At 37.7% G+C, this 26835-nt stretch overlaps 1 protein-coding gene across 1 annotated transcript in view; it reads left to right on the top strand.

Annotated features, from left to right (window-relative positions):
* Positions 1–25766, top strand: part of ZNF407 (zinc finger protein 407) — a 334983-nt gene extending 309217 nt beyond the window's left edge. The window contains exon 9 of the mRNA XM_085052423.1: positions 23207–25766. Coding sequence (XP_084908549.1) covers positions 23207–24558 — 1352 coding nt within the window. The 3' untranslated portion in view covers positions 24559–25766. The remainder of the gene's footprint in view (positions 1–23206) is intronic.
* The last annotated feature ends 1069 nt before the right edge of the window (positions 25767–26835 follow it).

Below are 26835 nucleotides of genomic sequence, written 5' to 3'. Positions count from 1 at the left end.
AGAAGCCTTGTTGTATTTGTCTGATTACCAGTAGGCATTGTGTCCCACTTGCCTGTGGAATATATTAATGGTTCCAGCTCTTGAGTTTGGAGAATTCTGTGTGCTGAGATACTTCATGATAGGGAGAGGTATCACTGCACAACAGGATCTATAGGTATTAGTGTCAAGAAGAATAATGTCTTCCTTGCCCTTTTTCCTGGGTTATTGCATGGGGCATACAAAGACTGGAATGAGTTAATAGAAAACAAAGAAACTAAAGGTGTTTGGAGAGGGGAGTGAAATCAACAACGTAGCTGAGACATGTGAATTTTACTGTTGCCTAAAAATGTGCGACTCTTCTTTCCCCCCAAAGTACAAACATGCATAAGAGCAAAAGATATAATCGTTGCAAGCATCTTACACGGTGTAAGACCGACACAGACAAACAGTGCATAGCTAATGTAAAGCTGACATTCAGTATCCAGGATTTTTTTTTTTTTTTGTATTCACATTTTTTTATATGTGTGTGCATGAAATTTTCTAAAACTTCTCAGTGCTGCAATTTGTTACGCAGACACGTTATGAATTGCAAAGTGTAGTCGAAAGATGTAAACTGGATAAAATTATTTGGAATATTTAACAATAAAAAAAATGCAGCTTCTGTTGTTCGAAAGTCAGATAGAAAAAAAATTCCTTATTTCTTAATTGGTGGAGTCCCTATATTTTTGAATGGTCTGTGGAAGCCAGCAAGAGTCTGCAACATGTAGGAGAAAAAGGCAGCACACCTGCAGGACTCCAGCCTACCTTGTTCACACCCAGGATAGGAGAAAATGATTTATTATCTGTCCCTTGAATTTCTCTGAGCGTTCTGTCTAAACTTTAAAAGCAGATTACATTTGCGATTAAACCTTAACAAATGTTGTTTTAACTAGACTGCAATATATGTTATTGACAACAAGCTTTTTTCCCCCCGAAAATAACATTGGTGCTTAGGCATGCAATTTACAAAAATGACAAGGAAGGGTGGTACTTTTCCCAAGGTGAATGTGAGTTGACTGATTAGCTGGTATTTTAACTTAGATTCTTGCAAATTACAGACATAAGAAACCCTGCAATTTATATGTACTTTAGAAGTGAAAGCTTTAATCCCATGATTCATGAAAGTAAAGTGGTAATAATTTAAGTACCATATTTTATTTATCCCTTAGAGTTGTCAGCTGATACCAGAAGTATTCTCACTATTTTTGGGTTGCTGCCTTTGGCCACCTAATTGCTTCTTAGGAAGTAAGAGGGAAATTGCTTATATAACTACATGGATTGTCTTTGGCAACGTCAAGCCAAGGCATCAATCAGTCCATCTGGGTAAAATCACAAGCTGACTCCGATATTGCTAAATATTTATACTGTCAAATACACACAGACATCCAGATGAAAAGAGGCATTCATTAGGAATGCTCCAGCTTGTCAGTTTAAAGATGTAGATTAGAGCAAAACCTCCCACTATGATACTGAGTGCTCAGGAAAAGTCTATATTTAGCCATTCTGAGCAATAAATATCATCATATTGCCTCATTTAGGTAAATAGAGAATGAATATTGTCAAGATGATCTAGAGATAATGTAAACAGATCCCTGTTCAGAGTCTGTGTTACTAGGGTAAATTCCAGGACATTGGTGTGCTGCTGATGCTTTTTGGTTTAACCCTATTTCTTAATTGCATTCTTATCCCCGTTACATTAACAGTAAGATTTCTTCTTTGCAGATCACAAGGGTAGGGGGAAAGAAAGAGATAAGGTGGGGTTTCTTTTTAAACAAAAGTTGATTTTAAATCCTAACTGAGCTATTACATTAATTAGTAGTTTTGCTCTAATATTTTCTTGGCACTGCTAAAGACTGCTGCTGCTGCTGTTGCTAGAAAATACTGATCTCTGTAGCAACGCTGAAGCTCATTCCAGAGTTTAACATGGGAACTGACAAAGCCCATCAGTCAGCAGAACATCACAGCTCTGAGGTTAAGACATGATTTCAAGAGTGCTCACAGTTAAGACTCATAGTGGAATTTCCTTTATAGCACTTTTTTTTTTCAGTGATAAGATGAGGCATATTATAAGAGTAAGCAATGAGAGATCAGTACTTTCATGAGAATTAAGTTAGAGCTTCAAAGTGGGTGGCTTGTCCTGACAAATTAAAAGTAAAATTTGTTCACTATACTATATATACAAAAAGGATAGCAGAAGGATTTTTTTTTTACCTTTTGGGGAAAGCCTGTGCCTCCCTCCGTAGAATTAGCACCTTGGAAGTTACATACAAGGAGAGTGGTGACTGACGTCAAAGTTTTAGTTAATTGCACAAGATGATTTTTTAGATTAATAATTAACATCTCTCTTTATAACTAAATATCTGTAATTAATCAGCAAATCATAATGTGGAGACTAATTAACTTCAAACTCAAATCTTAACAGAAAATCCATATTACTATCCAGCATCATTAATTACTCTAGCAATCAAAGTTATTCCCCATGGGATTTGACATAAAGCTTTGTAGGTTTATAAACTGAGCTATTATCAGAAAAAAAAATTGAGAGAAGGTTCAAATAGCATTATAGATAACTAAGGTATTAGATGGGAAATTTAAATAAGTTTTTATTTTGTCTGTATTATATTATCAATAATCCACTCACTGAAGCTGGGTAAGTAACTAAAAGAGTGCAATTCCCTTTTTACCATGTGTATGTGGTTTTTTGTTGTTCTCTTTTTTTTTTCCCCTTTTGGGTTTACCGCAGTGATTTCTGTCAGAGGATTCATTTGTCAGTGTCTTTTAAAAATACACTACACTTTCTGGTAGCATTTGCTGTAATGATATCCAGGCTAGTTATCTGTTTAAGAAGTAGATTAACAGCTGTTTAAGCCCTAGTATGATTCACAAGAAACTACCAAAAAACCCAAGGATTGAGCCTTAAAATACAGAAATATCTTGAGCAGTTGATTAGTCAGTGTTCAGTGGAAAAAAGGACAAAGTAGTGCTGTTATGCCAAAGAACCTTGGCCCAAACAAATCTTATTTTAATTAGCATGGTCATCACAACTAGGAAGATTTGGAATGTGTTCATGTTAATTTTTAATAAACAGGAAAGCCAATAGTACCATTATTGCACACTGAAATCCCTTAGCTGTTTTTCATTTAGAAAGTTAGGCGTTAAAATTGTGTCTAAAAATCCACATTTCAGTTATTTTATCACCTAGTCTTGCAAGTGCACAAATCTGATACTGTTCTTTTGTGTGGCAGCTGTAAAAATCGTAAGCAATTTTTACTGTCAAGAAAACTCTGAATAAATAGAGGCTGTTAACTTAGGCAGATATCTGAGGTTATTTGGTGGCAATCAAGAACTCACAGCACTTCAACTAATGGGTTATGATCAGAAACTGTTCCTAATAGCCAGCTAGACGGATCTGAATATGAAGATTTCTATAATTTTGTTGTCAGCTTGTGATGTACTCTAGTGCTAATTATTTGGAACAATTATGTTTTCCTAATAACAAAAGAAGAAGCAGTGAATTAAGCAGGCTTACCTTCAGATCTTTAGATAACAGTTTAAATGCACTTGCCATTAAGAAATAACATTTCTTTTTCCTGTATGGAACCCTAATTATTGAAGATGCTTGTCTTTTAAAATCTACTTCTACTTTTTTAAAGCATGTTCAATGTGTCAGTTTACACTGATGACTTCAGTAACTAGTATTTTCTCAGTCTTAGTTTTATGCCCGTACCTCCCATAGACTGCTTACTTCATTTGGTTATTCAAAAACCATAATTAGTGCAGTAATTAACATGTGGATCCTTCAAAGGAAGACTGTTAGAATCATGGGACGTCTCTCATCATTCTTGCTGATGTATAGATGATAAAAAGACTTGGTTGAGGTGACAACAGGATTTGTATTAATGCACATTATCCGAACTGCAGGGAAATTCAGACAGAACCGTGGTCCATGGAGTCTTTCCTTCTGAAAAAAGTAATTATCCACACTGTTTCTATAATGTAACTAGGTGTTATCCTGCATTTGCAGCTGTCAAATCATTTGTTTTAAAACCATTATTTTATATCTTACGAATACTTGAAAGTTTGGGGGTTTGCATGTTGTCTTTTGACCAATTACAGAAGTGGGGTGCAGCAAGTGCAGCGATAAAAACAATGATAATAGTAATTTATATCAGCATAACAGATTCCTTCTTGACAGTTGATTTCAGAGATATTTATGGTAATTAAGTTGATACCATCATAAAATTGCATTCATAAAGAATAGGCCAAATATAATTTTATTTATTTTCCCTGGAGAAAATATATTTTTTGTTTGTTTAAGATTTCAGATAAGCTGAATCTGTTGTGTTTTCAAACTATAGTAAATTGGTTGTTGATACATGAGTCTCTGTATGGCTCTTGTAAATATATTCCAGTGTTTCTCTGAGATGCTTACAGTCGATGCTTTCAGCTTCAATATACAATGTTTTAAATTAGTGCATTAAGGAAATTCACATTGTTTCATTCAGCCTTTAACTTTCTGTAAGTAGTGGTCCTCTTTTTCACATTCAGTGACATATGCCAGAAAAATCCAGTATTTTACCCTACAGGCAGCCCATGGGACTGGGATGAAATGGCCTCTATACATAGGGTATGACTTTATTTGCTAAAGAGGTTATTTGAAAAAGCCCTTAGGGTACTGCTGCCCTTTTGTCCCTCAAACTAGTAGGGGGAAAAATATAAAAGGAACTACACAGTAATCCCTTGTAGACAGGTGACCTTAAGCCAATTCTATACTGTAAGGTTTGTTTCCATTTAAACTCAAAACAGACAAAGGAGAAAAGCAAAATGCAGGTTTTAATCTATTGCAGAAACATTCCACTTTTTTTCTGTAAATGTCTATCAAATACAGACAACTTTTACTTCAAATTCATAAAACTGAGTATCATTCTGTATAGTTTAACAATATGTGCTATATTTTAGCAAATATAGCATCTGAGGACTGATGGAAATAAACCTACCTCTGTTCATTTCAGGTAAGCTGTTCAGAACTTTATTTTCTTTACGACTGTTTAAATCCTGCAAGTACAGCCAATTAAGTAAACCTTGTGATTCCAGTCTTAACATTAAAAATTAGTCACCATTAGGACCCACTGAAAAAACCAGCAACCACTTTGTCCTCTGAAGTTCTTTTTTCATCTGTTCTTAGCATTTACCATTGATTGATGTTAGCAGTGCTGTGGTCAAACCAGATGTTACCACAGGGTCATGGTCCCACTGCACTTGCACCATTTGGTGGTGGTGTGTTTGGTATTTCAACCTGTGTTCAGCCACAATGGTTTTCCAATGAATGCCACAATATTATTCTTTATATCATGCCATCAGCTGTTACGAGATATGCACCATCCCAATGTGATACTACTTTTCACTAGGCAGGCTTCAAAACACCATTATAAATTATGAGCAGCAGCTCTGAACCCACCTCAGGATAGCCTCTCATAAGTCACAGGTGTGACATCACGGAGCACTGTAATTAATGGGTGTTATGCCACTCCCTTGACTTATGAGTTTTTCAGAGGCTTTTAATTACTTTTGAGTTGAAGCCATTCTGGCAGAATTTTGAAGGAACTCTGGTGGCAGCCTCTTCTGAATGAAGCCGTTCTAGCGACATTTGGAAAATGAGCCACTCTGGTGGCTGAAGGAAAATGTTTCAGCCGTTCTTCACGCCTGGTAGTCTGCAGGGAGGTTAAGGGAAACAGCTTCTGTCGACTGCTGCAGGCAGTTAGTTACTGTGTTCCGTTTCTGCATTGGGGGAGGAGCTGTGAAAATTGTGGTCAAATCCACATATTATACAAAATAAAAGAGAGAAAAATATCTGAAAAGCCAAGAATGTCTTGAAGGGTTATCACGATGTCACCAACCTGATTTTGGGTATAGAAAAGCCACTGTTTCACATGTGAGTGCAGACTTCATGTAACTGGTAAAGAAAAAATGTCATTTATCACCTATCAAGAATAAATTATAAATGATCACCAGTTAATCATAATTTAAAACATTATTTTAGTTTCAGTGCCAAAATCCAATATCAGGAGAACTTCACCCCTCATATGCACACACCAGAATGCACACATCACAATAATAAGTTAACTCAGGTGTAAAGCTTTGTTCTCTAAACAGCTGAAGCTTCATGTCATTGTTTATGTTCACAAAACACACATATTTCTCCATATGTTGGCACCATATTGGTGTTATCACCATAGCATTCTCTCCTCTTCAGATGATCTTTTGTTATAACATTTGTTTTTGTGAGGCAAATAAAATATAGTAAATGTAAACCAATTATTTAACCAAATTACTTTGATCGTGGGAAACTGACAATTAGTGTTACAGCATCTCAGCAGTGAAATCCACACAATAGAGCAGACTGTGATATTCTGTACTGCAGTGTAAGTCGATGTAGTGCATTTATTTTGTGTAGCAAGCTGTGAGAGAGGAGGAGAGAAGTGCGGGAGACGAGCAAAGTCCGTCTTGATGAACTGTTATTCTGTATCTGTGCTGTGTGTTGTGCATTGTTTAGTTTTTCTGGTTTTGCTTGTTGATATATTGGGACAGCTCTTCACAGCAACCTTGATGACTTATGTCAACACTTAAAGCATATACACATGGGTACAAAATGATCAGCTAATTAATCAATGAGTTAGAGACTTGCCAAACTATCATTTGTAATTATGATTTTGAGTAAATACTGATAAAAACAGGTTAGTTTGCTTACCTATAACCATTATCCACTTTAATAGTCTTATCTTTAGCATCTGAATTGGAGAAGAAATATTAAAATTATATGCTCTGGTATGCCCACAGGATCTGGGTTTATTCTCAAACCCTGAATGCATCAGCCTTTCCATGAAAATAGCTGTGAGTTAGGAAAGCATTCTAGGCATTGTCATGGAAATGAGGCCACCAAACATACCACTTTGCTTCAAAATTGCTCTGCAGTGACAAGTAGCTTTTAAAACTGGAGCAGGGTTTTCTGAGCTAAGTGGGCAACCCTATCCATCCTCTGAGATCCACTTTCTAAAATATGTACCCATATATGAAGTCCTAATTCCACATCTGAGTGCACAGATTGGCACTTACTACATATCCATACATCTCTGTCACAGCTGAACCTGGCCAATCTCATTCTAATGCAGATTAAGGTGGTCCTTTATCCTTGAGTATTGTCCTTCTATCACATCCCTACAATAAAAATAACACCAGAAGATGCACGAAGCACTGAGAAGCTGAGGTTGATCTGGTATTCAGCAACTCTTAAAGTCAAGGTCTCATGATACATTGCTTCAACCAGTACAAATTTTAATTAATGCTACAGCAGCTCTCAAGAATTGAGCAAGTAGGTCATGAGGGAAAAAGAAGTCCTCACTTGCTTCACAGTTCACAGAAAATACCTGCAATCAGAAGCTATTTCAGTCTAGTTTTGAGACCAACCTCAGAAACTATAAGAAAATGTGGCATACATTTTTCTTTCTCTCTGTAATAAAATGAGCCCATCCCAAATGCTAGTTTTGGCTGTGCTCATGAAAAGGGGAGTGAGAAAGGCAACAGAGTTAAACATAGTGCCTTGGGACTCGGTAGCTTTTAACCAGCATCCTAATGCCCATTAGAAGCCAGAATGGATTTCAGAACACTGGCATTTAATGATAAAGAATGAGAAGAATCCAGATTTTTATTTTTGCTTTAATCCAAAATTGTATTCATTGCATTGTGACTCAGTGGGAATCTCATCCATGTCCTGAACAGGGACACAATTCTACCCTTAATCTCTGACCAGTATTGTTCCTGTGCTATGCGCTGGAGGTAACAAAGCTGTAAATGTAAATCATAGGTCTATCTTAGTAATGGAAGTACTTGATCTGTTGGCCAAGTAAGGATTTATAGTAGGTGGTGGAGACAATGGGTACTGGATAGCTGCAATTCTGGGAGTCAGGCTTCTCAAATCCCTTGTGGCCCATTGTCAGTGTGGTGCTGCATGATGCCTCAGAAATGGCTAATGATTTCTTTACATTCAGGTTTGGGTCTCTAATTCAAGGCATTCACATTTGAAAATGTAGATCTTAAGGACTTCACAACTTGTTAGATCTTTTCAGTCATGTATCTCTGTCCTCAGAAATAGGAATTTTCTTGGGACGACTGGTTAAAGCCATGGAGAAAATTGTTTTCAAAGTTGGGCTTTCTGGTGTGTGCGCCACATTTAGATGGTACCTCAGCTCTAGGAACCAAACTACCTTCAAACCATCCCAACATATAATTCTTTAAATAATTTGGGTTCAATTACTTAATGTTGGTGTGAATGAATTCATTAAAAAAAAAAAAAAGAAAAAAAAAAGAAGTTGAGAAAGAGCTATTGCAGTTGTCCTTCTTTTCTTTTTTTTCCTGTCATTGTGTGTTAGCTACATTATCTCCCAACCTCTTTTTAAGCAGTTATTTAAGTAAAACTTGCTGTTACTTTTCCTTTTATTATGAATGCTATTTATACACAAATTGGAGCAGATCATGATGCAGCAAAGAACTTTTTATACTGCATAGATTGTGCAGCAAAATAGTGCTTTATCAGCATTACATGCCTCAGTGAGGAATGTTTTGCTGTTTTAAATCTCATCATTATGAGAAGAATTTATTATCTAGATACAAAGATTTTACTGGAAACTATTGAGCTAGGCTGTTGTCATCTAACCGAAAATGAAAACATGTTCGTGATAATTAGACAAGGGGATTAATGAAAAACCCACACTGTATATACTGTTTACATACAACTTCAGAGATCTAGTTAATCGGTTAGAATATGGTTGCAATCATTTTTGCTTCCTTGCCATGGGACAATCCCAGAAATAATGGGCAATCCTTTGCCCTTCTGCACTTATTCTCCTTGTCTATAAACATGAAGCAAAGTGAAGGTGGTTGAGGTTTCACAGAAATGAAGCACATGGTGTGACAGGCCCATCTGTGCCAGCTTTATGAAACAAAAGTGCCCAATATGATCATCCTTGCCTTTTGTTCCATGACGCTGTTCAGGCGGCGGGTTTGTGAATGCTGCCGGTAGAGTCTGCAAACCTCGATTTATCTGACTGCTTCCTCTCCTGTGCTGTTGGTTCTCAGTTGCACTGCAAGCTTCCCTGCCCCCACGATTTTCTCCCTCTACCCAGCCCTTTTCCCCAGACAAATCTGAGGTAGAACCTCCTAGCAATTTTCCAAGGTTCTGGGCTCAAAGACTAAACTAATTTATTTTTGAATTGCAGATCAAACATAAACTGCAAAGAAGCATTTAATCAGTTAGGAGAAGCAAGGGTATGGCTTGTTTAAGTCCCAGTATCCATAAACCTGTAATGATTTTATTATATTGGTGTCAGTTTTCATTATTTTCATAAATGGGTGTTCCCTGCTTAATGCACGATATTTGCATCTGATGAACCAACGAGTTTAAATGTGGTTTGTTTTAATGCTTTGTGAATTTGCATTCAAATTCATCAGGAGTAATTCTATTTGAAATCACACAGGGCTAAACACAGTGGTTGTAAATCCATTTGAATTGAGATGCCAGAATCAGCCCATTAATCTACAAATCTGCAATATAATTTTTGTATGGTTGGTGGGCTTCTGTTCTGTTTTTTCATGATGAGGCAGAGGGGATACCAAGTGCATGTGTGGGAGGGGAAGTGTTTGAGGAGGTTGTGATGAATTGACCAAGTATATCTTTGTTATGGAAACTGTCCTGTGAAAGGAACATGTGAAAGGCCAGAGACCATGGTTTGAGCATGTCTGTCACTGCCACTTGAGACAGTTGCACGAGGAGAAAGCAACTCTCAAATAAGCAGATTTCCTAATATTTAGGATGATAGAGATTGGCATCAGCACCTTCCATTCAGTCTTCAGAGTGTCAGAGTTCACCCACAGCTTGAATTAGTGCTATAAGCCTGCATTTAGTATTTTAAGTCCTCTTGCCTGGATTTTTCTGTGGTCTGTTGTTAAAAAGGGAATGAATAAATGCAGCAAGGCTCACCTCCAACAGAAAGAGGCTCTTTTTGGAAGGAATGAAGGGGGCTGTACTGTAGCAAACAGTGCTTCATTTCTTGAAAGCTGCAGAAGAAATCTATATTTCTTTCAGAGAAACTGGGGAATTGTTTTAGTTTCTGTGTTCTTAAATAGGCTGAATTGTCTGAAATTAAGATGTTTGTTTAAGCTAATGGTTACCAGACTTGAAGATGAATATATCATTGTCTGAGAGTGCAAAAGAATGAATGTGTGAGAGGGATTACTCTCTAAGAAGAAAGGTTTATCAACATTTTCTACACTACCCATACTTCTTAGATGTAACAATGAAGTTTTTGAGAAAACTATTTAAAGAAAGTAAATAATACATGTAAAAAGTTACAAAAATGAATAGTTATCCATAATGTACTTTTGCCTTTCAAAAGGAATGTATTCAATCATTTATTTGAATAGGTGACAGTCCAAACTGGAATTCAGCTGATACTTTTGAAAATATTAATGTAATTATTTTGCTTAGTTATGATCAGGCTGAATTCAATCAGAAAGAGATGTATTTGGCTGAAGGCAAACGTGTTTTTTAGTTAAGTTTGTGTTTGCCTCCCTCTGGGAACTAGCAGTCCTGGTTTGGCCCTTGTGAAGCTGAAATTAAAGAATCTATGTCCCTGTTTTGAATGGCTTAGACTGGAGCTAACAGGGTCCAATTTATAAAAGCATTTAAGCCTATGCTTAGCATTAGCTGTATGCTTAATTCCCAAAAGTCTAACTACAGTCCCATTCTTCTGCACTTGCAAGAATTGCGATGAGCAGGAAGTCTGCCATCTGACATCTGTGAAATGAGCTGGTAGACTTGAGTCTTTTTCATAATGAACCAGTTTCCATCTCATAAAATTCTGTAATTGCAGATGGTATCAGTGGACACCTATGACAATCTCAGCAGAGATTGCAGCCCAGCATTCCTCATTATAGGATACATGGACACTGAACTCCTCTCTGCTCATGAATGTGGGGTTGAGTCATTGACAGGGCATTATCAGGAAAATTTCAATGATGTGACTAGAGCTTCACGGTGGGTAAATGGAGTACCTCAACTCTTAGAATTGACAATAGGCTCTCCTAAGAAATGATAATGCTGTGATTAAGATGTAAAACTGGGTCCCAGCACACCTGGGAATTTTCCTGTGACCCTGGCAACACACTTCCTGTTGTTTTTCACTTCTCTGCCTGAAAAGTTAGTATAATGCTTCTTTCATTTTTGTGGTGTTATTTAGTGATAAATGTGTTACCAATTGTGTGCAATTCAAGAGATACAGTTTTAGAAGCACATGGTTATATAGATGCCATTAGATTTTAAATCTGTTCTGTTCAATTTGCATTTGCATGTTCTTGTGCCTAGAACTAGTGGAAAGCAGGCCAATTTTATTTTGCTTCCTAATTCTGCATTGAGGAAATCAGCTTTATGCAAAGAGACCTAAAAATCTTGCATAAAATTCACTCTATTGTGAAAGAGGCCCTAAAAAAATAACATGAAAGAAGAAAAACATTAATTTAGGACTTCTTTTAGCTTGTTCTTTTAGGCACTGATATAATTTTTGTTCTGTCTGTGTACATTTTCATATGTGCATTTTCTTTTTATAAAGAAAATAATATCATTCAAATAGCTTTAGAGTCTTTTTATTTCAGTGGAAGCACTTGAATAATGTTTTGAGGGTGACACAGTGAAAGAAATGGTAAACCTTGGTAGGTTTTGGAGTACTGGAATGTATACCAAAAGTCAGGTACAAAATCTGTAAGCCCTACCTGTGACTTGTAGCAGCTCTTTCAACCTGTGATGCCATGTGCTGCTCCAAAGCTCTGTAGTCGGCACTTATTTGAAATAACAAACCACAAGTCCTGGCGATTTGTCTGTTCCATGCCAGAAGTTACAAAACTGTGAGCTCACTAAACTACAGTAGCTGGAAAAGGAGTAGGAAGTATTTTTTTTAAAAGCAGCTGAAATAAGACCCTTTTAACAGAAGTGTCAGCAGGAGCTGTTAGTTTCTTAGTGGTTTAGAAAATCAGATCTTCCAGATATCTAGCTGCAGGCTTCCGGGGTTGGTTTTTTGGTTTGGGTTTTTGGGGGGTTTTTTTGGTTTTTTTTGTGGGGGTGTTATCTGGTCTCTGTTTTGTCACATATCACAAGCTTTACTGCTTCCATAGAAATCCTCATGAATTCCTCTCAAATTTTATCTACTGAAACAGAAAAAAGTGAACTAAGTTCCAGCAACAGTAATAGTGCTTGGCTGCATTTATGCTACCACTAAGGATGCTGTACCAGGTCCTAGGTAACAGCAGAATGATGGCATTCACTGCACTGCATCATGCTACAGACAAGTCAACCACGGTGTTTTCGAACCACTTGGCATTGTTTAGTTAGCATGGTTTTACCCATTACTTGGCTTCAGTTAGAGACAGATATAGATAATAAATCTTTGAACAAAGGCTATCAAAATTAAGAGTCAAGTGGCATTTAAAATATGGTAGACAAATGTGATCACTATTTAATGTTAAAATGTTCCTTCTTTTCCTAGTCTAAGTTGGGTCTCAGGAAGGAAAAAAATTAGAAGATCTAATGAAATTATCTGGTGGAGTGGCAGGCATTGTTTCCTAGTCCATATTTGACTAGGATTCATGCTTCATATACCGACAGTCATTGCAAATTCTTTGGGTTTTAAGACTTAAGGCGCCACAGTCTTGAGTGAAGTTGAGTTCAGAATGGAGATGTTTACAAAAGTTATCTAAGTAGTTCCTACAGAATCTCATGCTACCTTTCACCGAACTGTTCTGGAATAGTATGGATTTGAATATAAACGGTGATGAGTCGGGTTAAGTTGTACTCTTAACTACTGTGCAGTCTATTTATTCCATCTGTGAGCTTCATCACCCTGGCACTTGAAAGTGGATGAGGTAGCTGAATTGACTTTCCATTTCTCACCATGTCTAACTACCTTCCTGCATTATGACACGAACATTCTAGTCCTTCATCAAAATCAGATTATGCTTATGTAATAGGGACAAAAAATTTCTTTCCTTTCCAGCATTTGCAGATTATGTAGCCAGAATATCTGCACTCAAAGCTTCAATATTTCCATTCAAGTCAGACTTCTAATAGTTCTTGTTTCACTATCCTGAATATTCTTTAGTGAAGATCTCTCTCCTAGAAAGGTCAAGACATAATTTAGTTGCATCTGTAGCAGAACAATGTGCAGCAGACGTGCCTTTGAATGTGCAATTAAAAATTGCTTTGGCCTGTTTTCTTCTCCTGTTTTACATTTCATAAACTCACATGTAATTTGATGAACACTGTCATTCTTTAAATTTCTTCAGCATTACAGTTCTCAAGGGACTTCTCATTGAATATAATTTTTGCATATTTACTTTCTTCACGAGTGCTCATATGCAGTAGCACAAGTTCAATCTTAAATTGTTATTTTCTTATTTACTTATGTTACATCCTGGTTTTCTTTGTATTGATGTTAACGCTTCCAATTTAGTATTAGCTCCATATGCCGTCTAAAAGCTGTTGATTTCTACCTCTGGTTAACCAACAATTTAGGTAGTCTTGTCAACAGAATAGTGTGGTAATTATTCAGCTGTTGAACACACAACTTTGCAGCCAAGTGCAAGCAACTTGGTAAGGACCTTCTTAGCCCTTTGGGAGAGCTGCAGTGCAACAGTTTACTTTGCATTTCCCATGCAATCCAGGCACTCAGACCATCTTGCAGTTCCTGCATCAACAGTGCTCAGCAACAGCTTGGAAAGCACCAGCTTTGGTATCTTCTGTCTTGTTTTATCTACATCCTGCCTAGTGCTTTCCAACTGTGGAAGTGGAAGACAGTTCATTTAAGTGCTACTCTATCAATAGCACTGAAAATATATTTCTGTCTACAGAAGTGTCAATTACATGAACAGCTCTTCCTTTGAAGATATTCTGGAAACATGCTTTTTCCAGAGGTGAATCATGAAAAGAAGACTTTGTCACAAATTCAGCCCTCAAAAGTGGCGTAAAAGACTTACCCATCTCTCCAGCCTCTATTTCCCATCCAGCCTCCTAGGACCAGCATGCATCCCTGCTTCAGGGTTCCTAAGTAATCCCAGCATTACTGCTAGGCCTGTGCCACTCTGAGGTGAAAAATCAGCATGTTTTCTGACACTCATCATTTTGGGCATGGTAAGCCTTGATGCTTTCAAGTGTGCCAGGAGGAGTGAAGGGGCAGCAAAGGGGAAGGCCTGTGCACAGAAACTGTCCCCACCTATAACTAGCCCTATTCCTTCCTCCTCAGATGTCATTTTCCTTGCACTGACACTGACTTTTAGGGTGGGAAATCTGATGTCAGAAGTTTGGGAGCTGCCTTCACAATTAATTCAGCTTCATCTTAAGCTAGGTACCAGTGTGGAGACAGCTGCACTTGTGGCTGATCTTATGTTGTGATTACACATGTAAGGTTGAGGCATCTAATCATGTTGGGGTCTTTTTCAAAACACAGGTTGGCATGACCTACAGCTTTCAGACCAAATTATTGTAGTGTTCCTTTCCAGCTGTAGATCTATTGCGAAAATACATAAATACTATTTGCCACTGGCATTACACTTGATGCTGTAAAAGCAAAGAAACAGATCTTTCTTCACTGAAAACCTGTAAAGCTAAAACTATAAAACCCCCTTCCCTTGTTTTCTTCTGAAACTGGTTGTAATGCTCTCTTCCTCTCATTCTGCCAGATTCCTCTCACTCTACAGCTTAACCAAATGTGTGTCACTCCTCCAGTTTTCTTTCCTGTATTCCCAAGCAGATGAGATATTAAAAGGAAAATATCAACTGTATGTCAGTGCCTAGATAAAAAGCTATAAAATTAAGTTATGAAGCTTTCCCTTTTTAGCAAAATCTCATATTGGCCCAGTGTTGTTCCTTTCTCATGGCAGTTTATTGCTTCTAATCATGTGAATCAGGGGTCATTCCAGTATGATTTTGGTGAAGTCCACAAAAGAGAGTACACTGGTCTCCTCCAGTGTTTTGGACATTGAAACAGAATATTTTTTTCCACATAAGACAATGCATTAATTGCTTCACTTATTAGATGAGCACTAGCTTTTGATACAAGCCATCCCATAGACTCCTGACACTTTGCATGCTGAGCAGTCTTGTCCTTGAAATTTCTGTAGTGCACAATGATCAGAACTTACTGCTGATGTTTTGTTAGCATTTACCAGCAGCGTCTTGGCAGAGGGTGACCTCCAGTACTGTCTCTAAACATTTTCAATTTACAGACTCAAGAATTTTTGCTGCCTTTGCCTCTCTTTCTTTTGAGGAGGTCAGCCCTTTGTGAATTTGCCACAAGAAAGAAGTTCAAAATACCCTATATACTTAAATAGCTTAATAGGAATATAGCAGCAATGAACACACTACACACAATTCATTTTAATATTTATAGAAGAAATTCATGTTGTTTTAAGTGTACACAAGCAGCTGCTGTCATTTGGCTATGAGCAGATGTTAGACCTCCGAAAGCTTCGCTGATAATTAAAATACTAACAGTTAGTGTTTTACCCCAGCTGCAGGTTCTGTTTACTGTAAATTTGATTTTAATGGTGCCTCTGTGCAGTTATTGAATAGAGGTTTGTTTTCTACTATACATGCAAAAGTGTCTACAATGAAGACAAATGGTTATTTCCTATAATTTACTCTGGAAAGATATGAATACAGCTGTAACATAGTTGAGTTTATAAATGAAATACAGATATGACTATCACATTTGAAATGGTAGTTTCTGCTGTCTTAACTAACAAAAAGAGCTAGGGAAACTTACTGTTTGTAGTTTTTCCCAAGCATTCCTCTTAAAAACTGCTGTGCTTTTTAAATGGGTTGAGACATGACCTCAAGCAAAGAACAGGTGCTTCTTTTTACTGAAAGGGTGCATAAATCAGAATAGATAAATACAGAGAATCATGATACTTGTAGTTGATAGGTATGCCGAAGAATATAATTTCTGCTTGATCATTTAATAACGTGATGTTTCATTTTAGGGATCCCTTACAAGTGTCTGTTCTCTTCAGTGCATATATGTACATCAAACGTTAGGGAAGGCCAGCCATTTTCAGAATTGTTAATCCCAAGGGCCTGATTATGCAAACACAATGCATAATGCAAGCTACCATGTTTAGTCCCTTTGAGACTATTGAGGCTAACTATGGCAGTAAGCAGTACGCTTGATAAATAAATGTTTATAAACCAGGATCTGAATGTATATATTCTTGAAAAACAAAAACTTTTGCTGAGATAATAATGACAAAAAGGGTTTTTTTCCTATTTTGACAAAGTCTTTAGTGTCTGGGACTAGACTTACTTCAGAAATCCAGATAATTTTCCCTATGAGCAGAGTTTGGGTTTTTTTTCCCGATTTTTCTCATATTAGTGTATTATTTTTTGTATTATATTATATGTTCTGTCTGTCTAGGAAACAGAAATCTCTGGTTTGACCAAGCACAACCAGAACCCCTTGAAATTGGAATTCTGATTTAGAAGTGCTAAAAATGCACTTTCCATTTGCACTGCAGGGGATAAAACACAAAGAGTGCATCCGACTATCATCAATGTCAGTTGTTCCCAAACTGAGGGCCAGAGTAGTCTTTGAAGCTGGACTGCCAAGAAACGTCCAGGCTGGCTATCCTCATCTCAAGCTGCTAAATTGCACTGGAAGAGATAGCTGAAATACTCCAGATACATTCCTGATGCTGCTTGCCCGTGTAGGTAATTGCTGCATATGCCACAGAGAGGTTTTTGCTCACACGTCAGAATTGAGAAGAGCAGCCTGCATGGTGGCAAACAGGTAAAGAGAAAAAGTGCCTTGCAGGAAAACCTGTTACTCTGCAGGTTGGGCAGTTGTAAATGCTGCACGTTAACACTGTACATGTTTGCCACGAGCAGTGGGGAGTTTTGGTATGTGTATTTTTTATTTGCATACCTTCTGTAACACTGGGCTAGGTAGTGTTCATTTTTGACCTTGAGTGCAGGAAAAGTGAAACTGAAATCTTTCTTAGAGAAGGCCTTTTCCCAGAGGTTAATTGGACACTGAAGGGAAACTAAACCAAACCAAACAAACTGGCTAAACGCCCTAACTGAATAGCTTGGCTATTTATTTTTGTGGTTGTTTTTTGGTTTGTGTCTTTTTGCGGCCGTTGACATGGTTCTGTAAGATGTGGAAGAAAAAAATAGCAAGCAGGAAATTTCAGGCTGTTTTTCAAAAGAAAAAGTATTACAAGAGTACTTTCTTTTACATTTTTAGAAAGCTAAAGGACATCTGCTGCTTTTTAAGACACCTGAAATGTTAAAACTTCATCCTTTATTCAAGCAGTTGGTAGAAGACCTTGAAGTTTCCAAAAACGATTGAGTGGTTAAGGACAAAACTAGAAGCTAAGGCTGTTTTGAGTTTCAGCATTAAAAAATGACATTACTGGATTTTTAAGTATAAAATGAACGATGAACATTATTTGGGAAATTTTTGTTGTTTTGTGTTTTGTTGTTGTTTGTTTGTTTGTTTTATTTTCTTTTTGAAGTAATAATATTTTGGGAGGGAAAAAATGAATTGCTGTATTGGTATCTCTTGAGATTTATGTATTTTGTGTCAATGGTGGAATTTTTTTATGTCTCTTAGGGAGCTGGTTAAGTCCCCTATAGGTATACTTACTGTTCTGCTTTACAAATATTTGCTGCCTTTTTGGACATAATAGCTGTTACAGGGCCATTTTGGGTTGCTGATTTATTTCACTTCTCGGTTTGACCCATCGTATTTTCTTTCTTTCAGCAGAAGACATGAATGAGCTTTCACAACCTCTTATTTAGTAGCTTAACTAGCTGGTTTAAAAAATGCTGGCCCATGCATTGCTTGCACATAAAAGCCTTACAGATGATAAAGAACAGTTTTTACTATGGTCAAGGAACAGAGATCTGAAAAATGCATCTTATTAACATGGCCTCTGAAAATCAGGGAAATCCCAAAGTTACGACATTATGCCACAGTTCTTAGACTGTACTTAATTAAATGAAGTAGAGATCATTACAAAAATAATTTAAAGAAAACAGAGCAGAAACTTGTAGCTTGGTCAAGGCATACCTTATATAACTTGATGAATTTGAAAAGTGGACTTACTGTACCATTCAAAATATTGTGCTGCCATGTAGACAATAACTTTTAAAATAAGAAAATCAGTTGCTTGTTCAAGTGTTGTTAGACATTAGGCAATTTTTTATATCTCTTAAATGTCTTACAGGTTGTATTTAATTGAAGGAAAAGATGTTTCTTTGCATTCACATTATTTAATATTAGTTGCATTTTAGCAGATATGAAATATTTTTTTGTGTCAATAAATAATATACCTAATCACCAAAGTATGAAAAATTAAGTGTTGCTGAATAGGGGAGTATAAATCAGACCTCCTAGAACTTTTACAGAATAGGAAAAATAGCTGTTTTAAGCTAGCTGTGGAAATGCAGATCATTTCCATCATCATAATAGATTATTTCATTTATGACTTACTGCTTTGTCCTAAAGGTGCTCCTTGTGAAGGATGTCCTCAGCCCAGCCTCACCACACACAGCCGCTTGCTACAAGTTTTGGGCAAGGATTAGAATTCTAAAGAGGCTGCTGGCTGAGAGCAAAGTGGTGCTTTACATATAATATTAGCCCAGACTTTCCTCACGCATTACGCGTTTCTTTCTGAGACAAGTCTCCTTAATGCCATCTTTATCTGCTACACGATGCATGAAATCTACTTTCTGTTTTAGAACTGCGGCTGACCCCCGACCCCACGAGTGGCGCCACAATGTGACCTTTCTATTGTCATCAGCTTTCATTCTCCTGAAAATTCTATGAATTTTTATTACAAGTTTTTTTAAACCAAGCTGAGGCTTCAACAAATTACTTGACACAGATGAGATGAAGTTGTTGAAGTAGTGTTAGATAAGTTTTACAGCCAGCATGTGTGCTGCTGAACAGTACAAAGCCAGTGTCCTACAATGTCATACACCAGTAACTGCTGAGCCTACTATTGGATAAATACATCATTTTATGGAACATTGATTGTTCTATAAACCCAATGGAGTATTATGCTCTATGATCAAACCATTTAGATTGTGTGTAGAGCACAGAAAATGCCATATTCAGGATGGTACTAAAAGTGCCATTTGTGTATTTTATGGATGTCATTACGGGGGAAACTTCTCTCTGTAGGCCCTGTTTACTGCAAAATTTTTTAGTCTGTAATGACATTTTTCATTCACAACGTATGCCTTCAAGAGAGGGGGCCCTTGTTTTATTTGTTTCATTCGAGTTTACTGCACAAATCCTGTACATTTTAATTAAATGTAAGCTTAACAAAAGAATAAGGTATTTATTCTGTGGGGAACAAATGATGACAGTAACAAAAGAATAAAACAGACACACAAAAGGAAGTCAGGTATTGAGTAAGAGAGAGGGGAAAAGGTACTAAGCCCTATTTGTAGTTTCCCAGATGCACATTAAACATCAAAGCATTTCTTTTAGCCCTATTTCGGGAGTTTGTGGTCTCAGAGAATTAAAATAACCTGCGAATATGGATTTAATGTCTAAAATAGCCTGACATTTTCAAATAAAAAACTAACAGTCACTCAGGACTCCAACTGATAAATAATGGTTTTGCTGAAATGACAGACTTCTTGGAAAGAAACCAATTCTCTGATCATTGCACCCCTAGATATGAAACACCTCCTTACAAATTGTCTGAATATGAGCTCTTGTATCATTATATTTTGTCATTTTAATGCCTATTTGTGTATCTTTTTAATTTGCAATGACATGCAATCAGCAACAAGTCCACTTTTCCTAATATTAATGTGAGCTTGTATTGCAGCTTATGTTTGCCATGTCAGCCAACACTTACCCCTTCTCTTTACCTGCTTTTAAGAGGGGGTGAGAGGCAGGCTGGATTTACTGGGACAACATGATTTGTTGCTACATACAGTCCAATAATGTGACATGTTCCTTAAATACATAAAAATTCCTACAAATGTTGTGTTGGATTCCAGTGCTTCATTATAGAAATAGCAGCTAAGCCTTAAAATCTGTTGTTTTCTAAATATCTTCCCTACTTGGCTTTTCACTGTTAAAACAAAAGAAAACCAGTAAAATCTGCAACTCCTATTTACCATGAAAAATCACTAAAATTGCAGTTGATGTTCCCAGTAAATTCTTGGTCATAGTCCAGTTAAAATTTAAAGTTACAGTAGATTCACATTAGTTTAAATGACACTTGAACTTCTACACAGCTCAACATTAATTCATTATAGTTGAAATGGAAGAATCTTCAGTGGGTGAATCTTTTACAATCTGATTGAGGCTGTTACATTTTATAGGAGCCATTTTTCAAAGCAGTACTGACAGCACTCGAAGTTATTAAATTGCTGAATCAAAAGATGGACCTGCAATCGCATTTATGAACTGTGATGGAATAGCTGGGGTTGCACTGAGCTGAGGTTAAGATGTTGGTGTAGTTAAGCTTCATCACACCCCTTAGTGACAGCAGTATTTACCCATGTAGTTTACTTTAATGGTCAGGAAGTGGCTTAACTCACCTCTGGATTCAAATAGATTAAGTAAGCAGTCAGAATGGCATAATTATCAGTGCTGCGAGGGATTCACCGGATAGCTCTTCACCCAGGAGACTTCCCATTCAATTGCACAGTAAAGACTGGAGTTGCATAGATTCACAGGCACAGCATTTATTTGAGGAGATGAAAACAGGATGAATTTCCTTTTTCTTTCCCTTCCCCAGACCAGAGCTTCTCCTCAATACACTGATGCTGTGTCCTGCACATAAATTATTATGATCTTAGCAGAAAGATGTCATGATTTTAGTGTGTGTGCATGTGAAAATTATGATTGTATAGTTATTTTGATTTTGAAATCCAGTGGAAAATGCATGATTTGTAGAGTTATTTTGATTTTGTGCCACATCATTGCCAGGCTCCTCTTTTATCTTGTCAACAAAGCAAGATTCCTGAGAGAATTAATTACTTCTACTCTATTATAAAATGTGGAGGAGCTAAGATAATTGTCATTTTATGTTGATTTCTCCTTCCTATTTTTCTGCTCTTTGGGGGGTCATGTGAATGTCAGTGCCTACAGAGAGCAAGGAAAAGTGGGAATAAGAACCAGTCGTACCACAGTAAGCTTCCTTCTTGCTTATACCTCACAAAATGGACTTCAATTGCACGTGCCAGATTTATCATGCAGCTTCACCTGGAAACACTCTGATGGTTTAAATCGTTAATTGTCTTTTCCAAAGATAACCTGCCTAACAAACTAAGAATAAGGAAGTCGTATAATGTTAGTTTAGACTTGTGAAGGTGATTTTTAGCCTTTCAGCTTGACAAAATTACTTCATGTGCTTCACAGTACAGTGTAGTACGCAGTTCTCAACCAGAAGGTCTGTAATAGAAAAAAGGATGGGTGGATAGATGGATGGATAGATAGATAGATAGATAGACAGATAGATAGATAGATAGATATAGATGATAGATAGATAATAGGCAGATAAATACCAGTGTAAGAGCTCAGTCTTTTAATGATTGATCTTATTTTGGAATTTTAGCTTGATACACACCTTGACATTTCAAGTTGCTAGACGCTGCAAGGCACCAAGTACTCAGTCTTGGAGTAAGTCAGCTTCTAAGTGTGAACTTACCTTTAAGCAAATGAGTCTGTTTTTTAGAGCCCATTTTAATTCTCTGTGGGATCAGGGTCTGACAGCTCTATGCTCTGAGTGAAAGAGCCTCCTTAGACCAGCTTTAGTATAATTTTCTTGGTCTCTTGAGTTCAATGAAGCACATTGTTCAGTAGAACTGGCTTGGAAAGTACAAATTTGACTGTAAGTGTCACTTCTTTTTCTTGCCTGTTTTTATCCCAAGCAAGCAATGGCACAGATATTTGCGTTAGTGATAGCACCTGCTATTCCAGAGATGTGATTTCCGTTTGTGTCGTTGAATTTAAACTGGAGTGTGGGTATGGGTAGTCTCAGCAGTATAGACTTAATCAGCCTTCCCCAGGCCCATCTGTCATTAGACACTCACCTCATTTGCAACATCCAGCACCCACTCTTCTCTGTGTGCACTGGTTGTGTTCCATGGCTTGCTCACAGCACATGGAGGAGCTTCATGGGTGCTTATGGATGTCACTGCCATGGGGAGACAGCGAGGGATAAAGCTGTCCTTCCATGGCTGCCCACAAAGCTGGTCACAGGGTCCTCTCATTTATATCTTCCCAAAAATACGTGGGCCATCCTTGAAGGGTAATGGCCTTGACTTTGTACAGCCTTGGGCACCATTTGCCCTGCTGAAGCTTTATTGTCAGTGGTGAGAGTTGAGAAGGAAACCTTCCGTGACACAAAACCAAACTGGGTGGCAGAGCAAGCAGCTGGAAAACAAAGGTTACAGGTATTATAGTTTGTTAATTGATTTCATGCAGAAGTAATTAAGATGTGTAACTGGAGTTTCTCTGGATGAGATTGTATAAAATATCCTGCTTAGGGTAGGAGTATTACCGCGTTTTTTCTCCAAATAACTGGGCTAGTGACTGAGTCAGTCACATGTGCTGGAGAAGATGCTGGATGGAAAAGGATGGGGAAGACAATAGCATCAAAATGACAGCATGGCAATCACCTCACCAGCAAAAGCAGGGTATAAAGAAGATCGGCCACCATTTTTTATGCCAAGATATGTTTAATGTAATATACAATCCTAAAATTCATTACTGAAGTACTGAAATATCACCAATAGGATCTTCTATAAAAGATATGTTAATGGCTTTTAACTGTATACTGTATTTATCTGGGCTTTTTTTATATGGAATATTTTTAAAAACACATTTAAATTGTTAATAAGCTGAAGAATTGTTACACTCAGCAATTACTTCAACCTGTAAATATGTTATTTGGAAAACATGCAAATTGGTTTTGTTCATTTGCTCATTTTATCTATGTTTTCTGCCAATGAAATCTAAAAATTGTCAAGGAATTTTTTTTCCATTTAAGCTACAATTTGTTAAAGTAATGAACTGATACTTGCCATGATACCACGTTAACAGCGTGTTTTATCTCGCAGGCATTGTGTCCAAGTCCTACGAGTGCCGACTGAAGGGGCAAGGAGCAACCTTTGTGGAAACTACGAGCCCTTTTACCGCAGCAGCACTGGGAGACGTTTCTCCAGTGAAGGAGAAGGCCTTTCGGGGCAGCAGGAGGCAGCCACAGTCACCCGAAGAAGTTCAGCAGTTCATTATTATCCAAGGATACGACGGCGACTTCGCCATCGATGCCTCCGTGGAAGAGACAGCAGCAGCCACCCTGCAGACGCTGGCGATGGCGGGGCAGATGGCCAGGGTGGTCCACATCACAGAGGACGGGCAAGTCATAGCCACAAACCAAAATGGCTCTCACATGAGTAGTGTGGTTCCTGAGCAGATCCTTACGGAGCAGTTGGCAGACGGTGCCACGCAGGTGGTGGTGGTTGAGGGAGCGGGAGCTGACATGGAGGAGGCTGTTCAAATCGACGCGGTGCCTGACTCCAGCAGCACGGTGCTGCAGCAGATCATGCGGCAAGAAGTTTTAGATGCTTCTGAAGCTACAGTCCATCCTCCAGAGTCCTCCTCGGCTTTAGATGCCCTGCTTTGTGCTGTGACAGAGCTGGGTGAAGCGGAAAACAAATCTGGACTCCTTGACAGATGCAGGTCTGGTCACAAAGACTTCTTGCAAATGCCGAACCCAGAGATACCCAGCATTCCCAGTGATGCAGAGGGACAAGAAATACAAATGTTCCATGAAGTTCAGGAGGATCAGGAAGATACCAAACCTGTGGAAGTTGTGACACGGGTCATGCACCCATCGACTTTAATTGCATCTCAGGAGAGAGCGCAGGCTGCCTTCAAGAATGTGGTGCAAGGAGTGCTGCAGTTTGCTGTGTGTGACACGGCTGCGGCCAACCAGCTCATGAAAGAAGGTGTCACTCAGGTCATTGTAAATGAGGAAGGGACTGTGCATATGGTAGCTGGAGAAGGCTCTCAGATAATCATGCAGGAAGCTGGTAGCCACACGCTCAGTGTCCAGAGTGAACACATGGATTTAGTCGAGTCAGATGGGCAAATATCACAGATTATTGTCAGTGAAGAATTAGCTCAAGCCATGGCTCAGGGTTCTGATGGCGACTTCTCTGAAGGTGCAACGCACTACATCGTCACAGAATTGCCACCAGACATGGAGGATGAGCCTGGTGTGTACTCACATGCTGTGATAGAGACAGCTGAGTCCCAGGACATTCTGCAGGCTGGTACTGCTGTAAAAGCAGAAGCTGTATCCCCCGATAGAGCGAGAGAACAGTTAACAAGCATGGTCATCTATACAGAAGGTGGCTCACAGGTAATTCAAGGCCAGAGAGATTATAACAAAGTACAAGAAGCATAAAGAACTTCACTTGTAGGCTGGATGCAGGGCAGAGCTGGATATTACCAGAATCATGGAGGCACTGTATTCCTGGAACGTTTTCTGTACAGCCTTCTCAGTAGAACCTCCTCCTAGCCAGGTAACAAATGCATACCCTGCTGATAGGAGGAGTTCACTGAAGAGAATAATACAATTTTGTTACAATAGCTCTAAGAACTATTATATGGGATTATTATAAAATAAGCATATTAGGGTTCAAAACAGGATAAAAAGCCCCCTGCTCAAAGTAGGAATTGTTCTGTTCTGTGCTTTCTTTGTTGTTTTTTTTTTGTTGTTTGTTTTAATGTTGTTTTATCTCAGGGTAATTCCCTGCCTTCTGTCATTTTTGTATAACATAATCACAGGAGTAAAATAATTGCACTTACATGTACATTTTGTGAACAGATAAATACGCAAAAAAATACAAACCCCACAATAGCAAGGTGAACAGGTAAGCTTACATACAGTAATCGGTGCCCTTCTTCATTTTAAAGTAGAACAGGTGACATTTTGCTTTCTAAAATCTTACTTTAAAACATGCTTGGCTAAAAATATGTCATCAAAATAAGGATTTTTTTGCATTTAAATGAAAGTTTTCATAGTACTTTACTCTTTCATGGTAACACATAAGAATTTCCCTAAAGAAGAGCTCAACAAAGCTACACTTCAAAAAATCCTTGATTATACATATTCGGGAAGAAGAACTTGATGCCTGTAACTTCCACTTAATTTTAGATGAGAGTCCTACATAAGAAATGTGCATTTTTTGAAAAAAATATTGTCACTGTCAGTGTTTTGCTTTTCTTATAAATAGTGCTTCATATAAATACCATTTTGCAGTTCATTTTGTGAGCTACTTCTCAAACGTTAGGAGGATTTCTAAAGAAAATTCTGACATTGACATTAACAAGTAGGGGAAAAAAAAAGGTGACCTTGTATTTCTTGCTTAGTCCAGAATGTCAGTTATTTACTTGTGGATATACTGCAATTGTTCAATGCAAGTTCATGTTGAAAATATTTGTTTCATGATAAAACTGCTTCTGTTTCTTTAGAAAAATTGTAAAATATAAACTGGCAAGGTTTGGGGATTTTTTTTTGTCTTTCAAATAAAATGTTAGCATTAAAATGAAGCATCATGATTTTTAATATTAAACAATAAACAGAACTGGCATTCAGCAGGAGCAAACGAATGCTATCTGTTATGTCTGTGCATTTTCTTTTTTCTTTTTTCCTTTCTCTAGCTCACTAGATAGATAAAGATAAAAGAATCTAATTTCTGAAGTGTGCCTCATGCATGCTTAATATAATTGTGTAAGTGTTTAGCGTATAAGCCATGCTGACTCTAGAGATAACTGGGTTTCCTATCATGTTTAATATCTTAAAATTATCAACTGTAAGAAAGTTGGGGTGGGGTAAAACAATAGTTCCTTCCTGAAGCAACTATTTAAAAATGTATTTTCTGATAGGGCTGCTGAGAAAAGGTGATTCATTCTGGGGCTACAAGATACTGCTGCCTTTTCATCTCTTATTATTATTATTTTTCAAATTTTATTATTTTCCAAGAGTTGAGGTTGTGTCTTTGTCAAACCCCCAAAAAAGTAAATTTCAAGTTAGACATCAAGATTCATAATTAGGCGAGTTTGACTTGCTCATCTTTCTTAAAAGTGACAGGCTGTTCACTTACTCTTAAATACTGTCTTCAGCAAACAGTGACAGGATCAACTCCCGTTTGTTATCAGGAAAAAGGTGACCTTTACAAAATGATGGCCCTCTGCAAGACTCTCACAGATGTTCAAAAAACTGAATGTTTTTCAGTGGAAATATTTCTTCTTGATCATTTCTCCTGTTAACTGTAGCCCTGTGGTCTTGCAGCTTGGATGCTAATTCTTCGCTGTGCTTAGTCCTGTATGGCTAACCTTTCTGCTGCAGTACAGGGTGTTGACACTGACATGCTGCAGTTTACCATTTGTGATTTATTTAGGATAAATATGTCTCAGGTGGCATTTAATCCTTCATAAAACCAGTGTAGCCTGCAGTGTCAAACCAGCAATCACATTGTATGCACAATGAAAAGAGCAGACCTTTGCATAAAAAAAAGCCCCAGTGGTAGATGTTCCTGTGCTTGGGAGCACTGGGAAGGATTCACTAACCTACCTACCTACCATGTGCTGTAATTACCTGGGAGCTCAGGTTAACGATACTTTTCTCTGAGTGCAGCCTGATCAGGAGAGCTAATATTTTCCTAGGGCCTTTTTTTTT

Source organism: Lichenostomus cassidix, chromosome 2, assembly GCF_008360975.1.
Source record: "Lichenostomus cassidix isolate B80296 chromosome 2, HeHo_3.0, whole genome shotgun sequence".
Lineage (NCBI taxonomy): Eukaryota > Metazoa > Chordata > Aves > Passeriformes > Meliphagidae > Lichenostomus > Lichenostomus cassidix.
The sequence above is the reverse complement of the archived record's forward strand: the minus strand, read 5'-3'. Positions and strand labels throughout refer to the sequence as shown.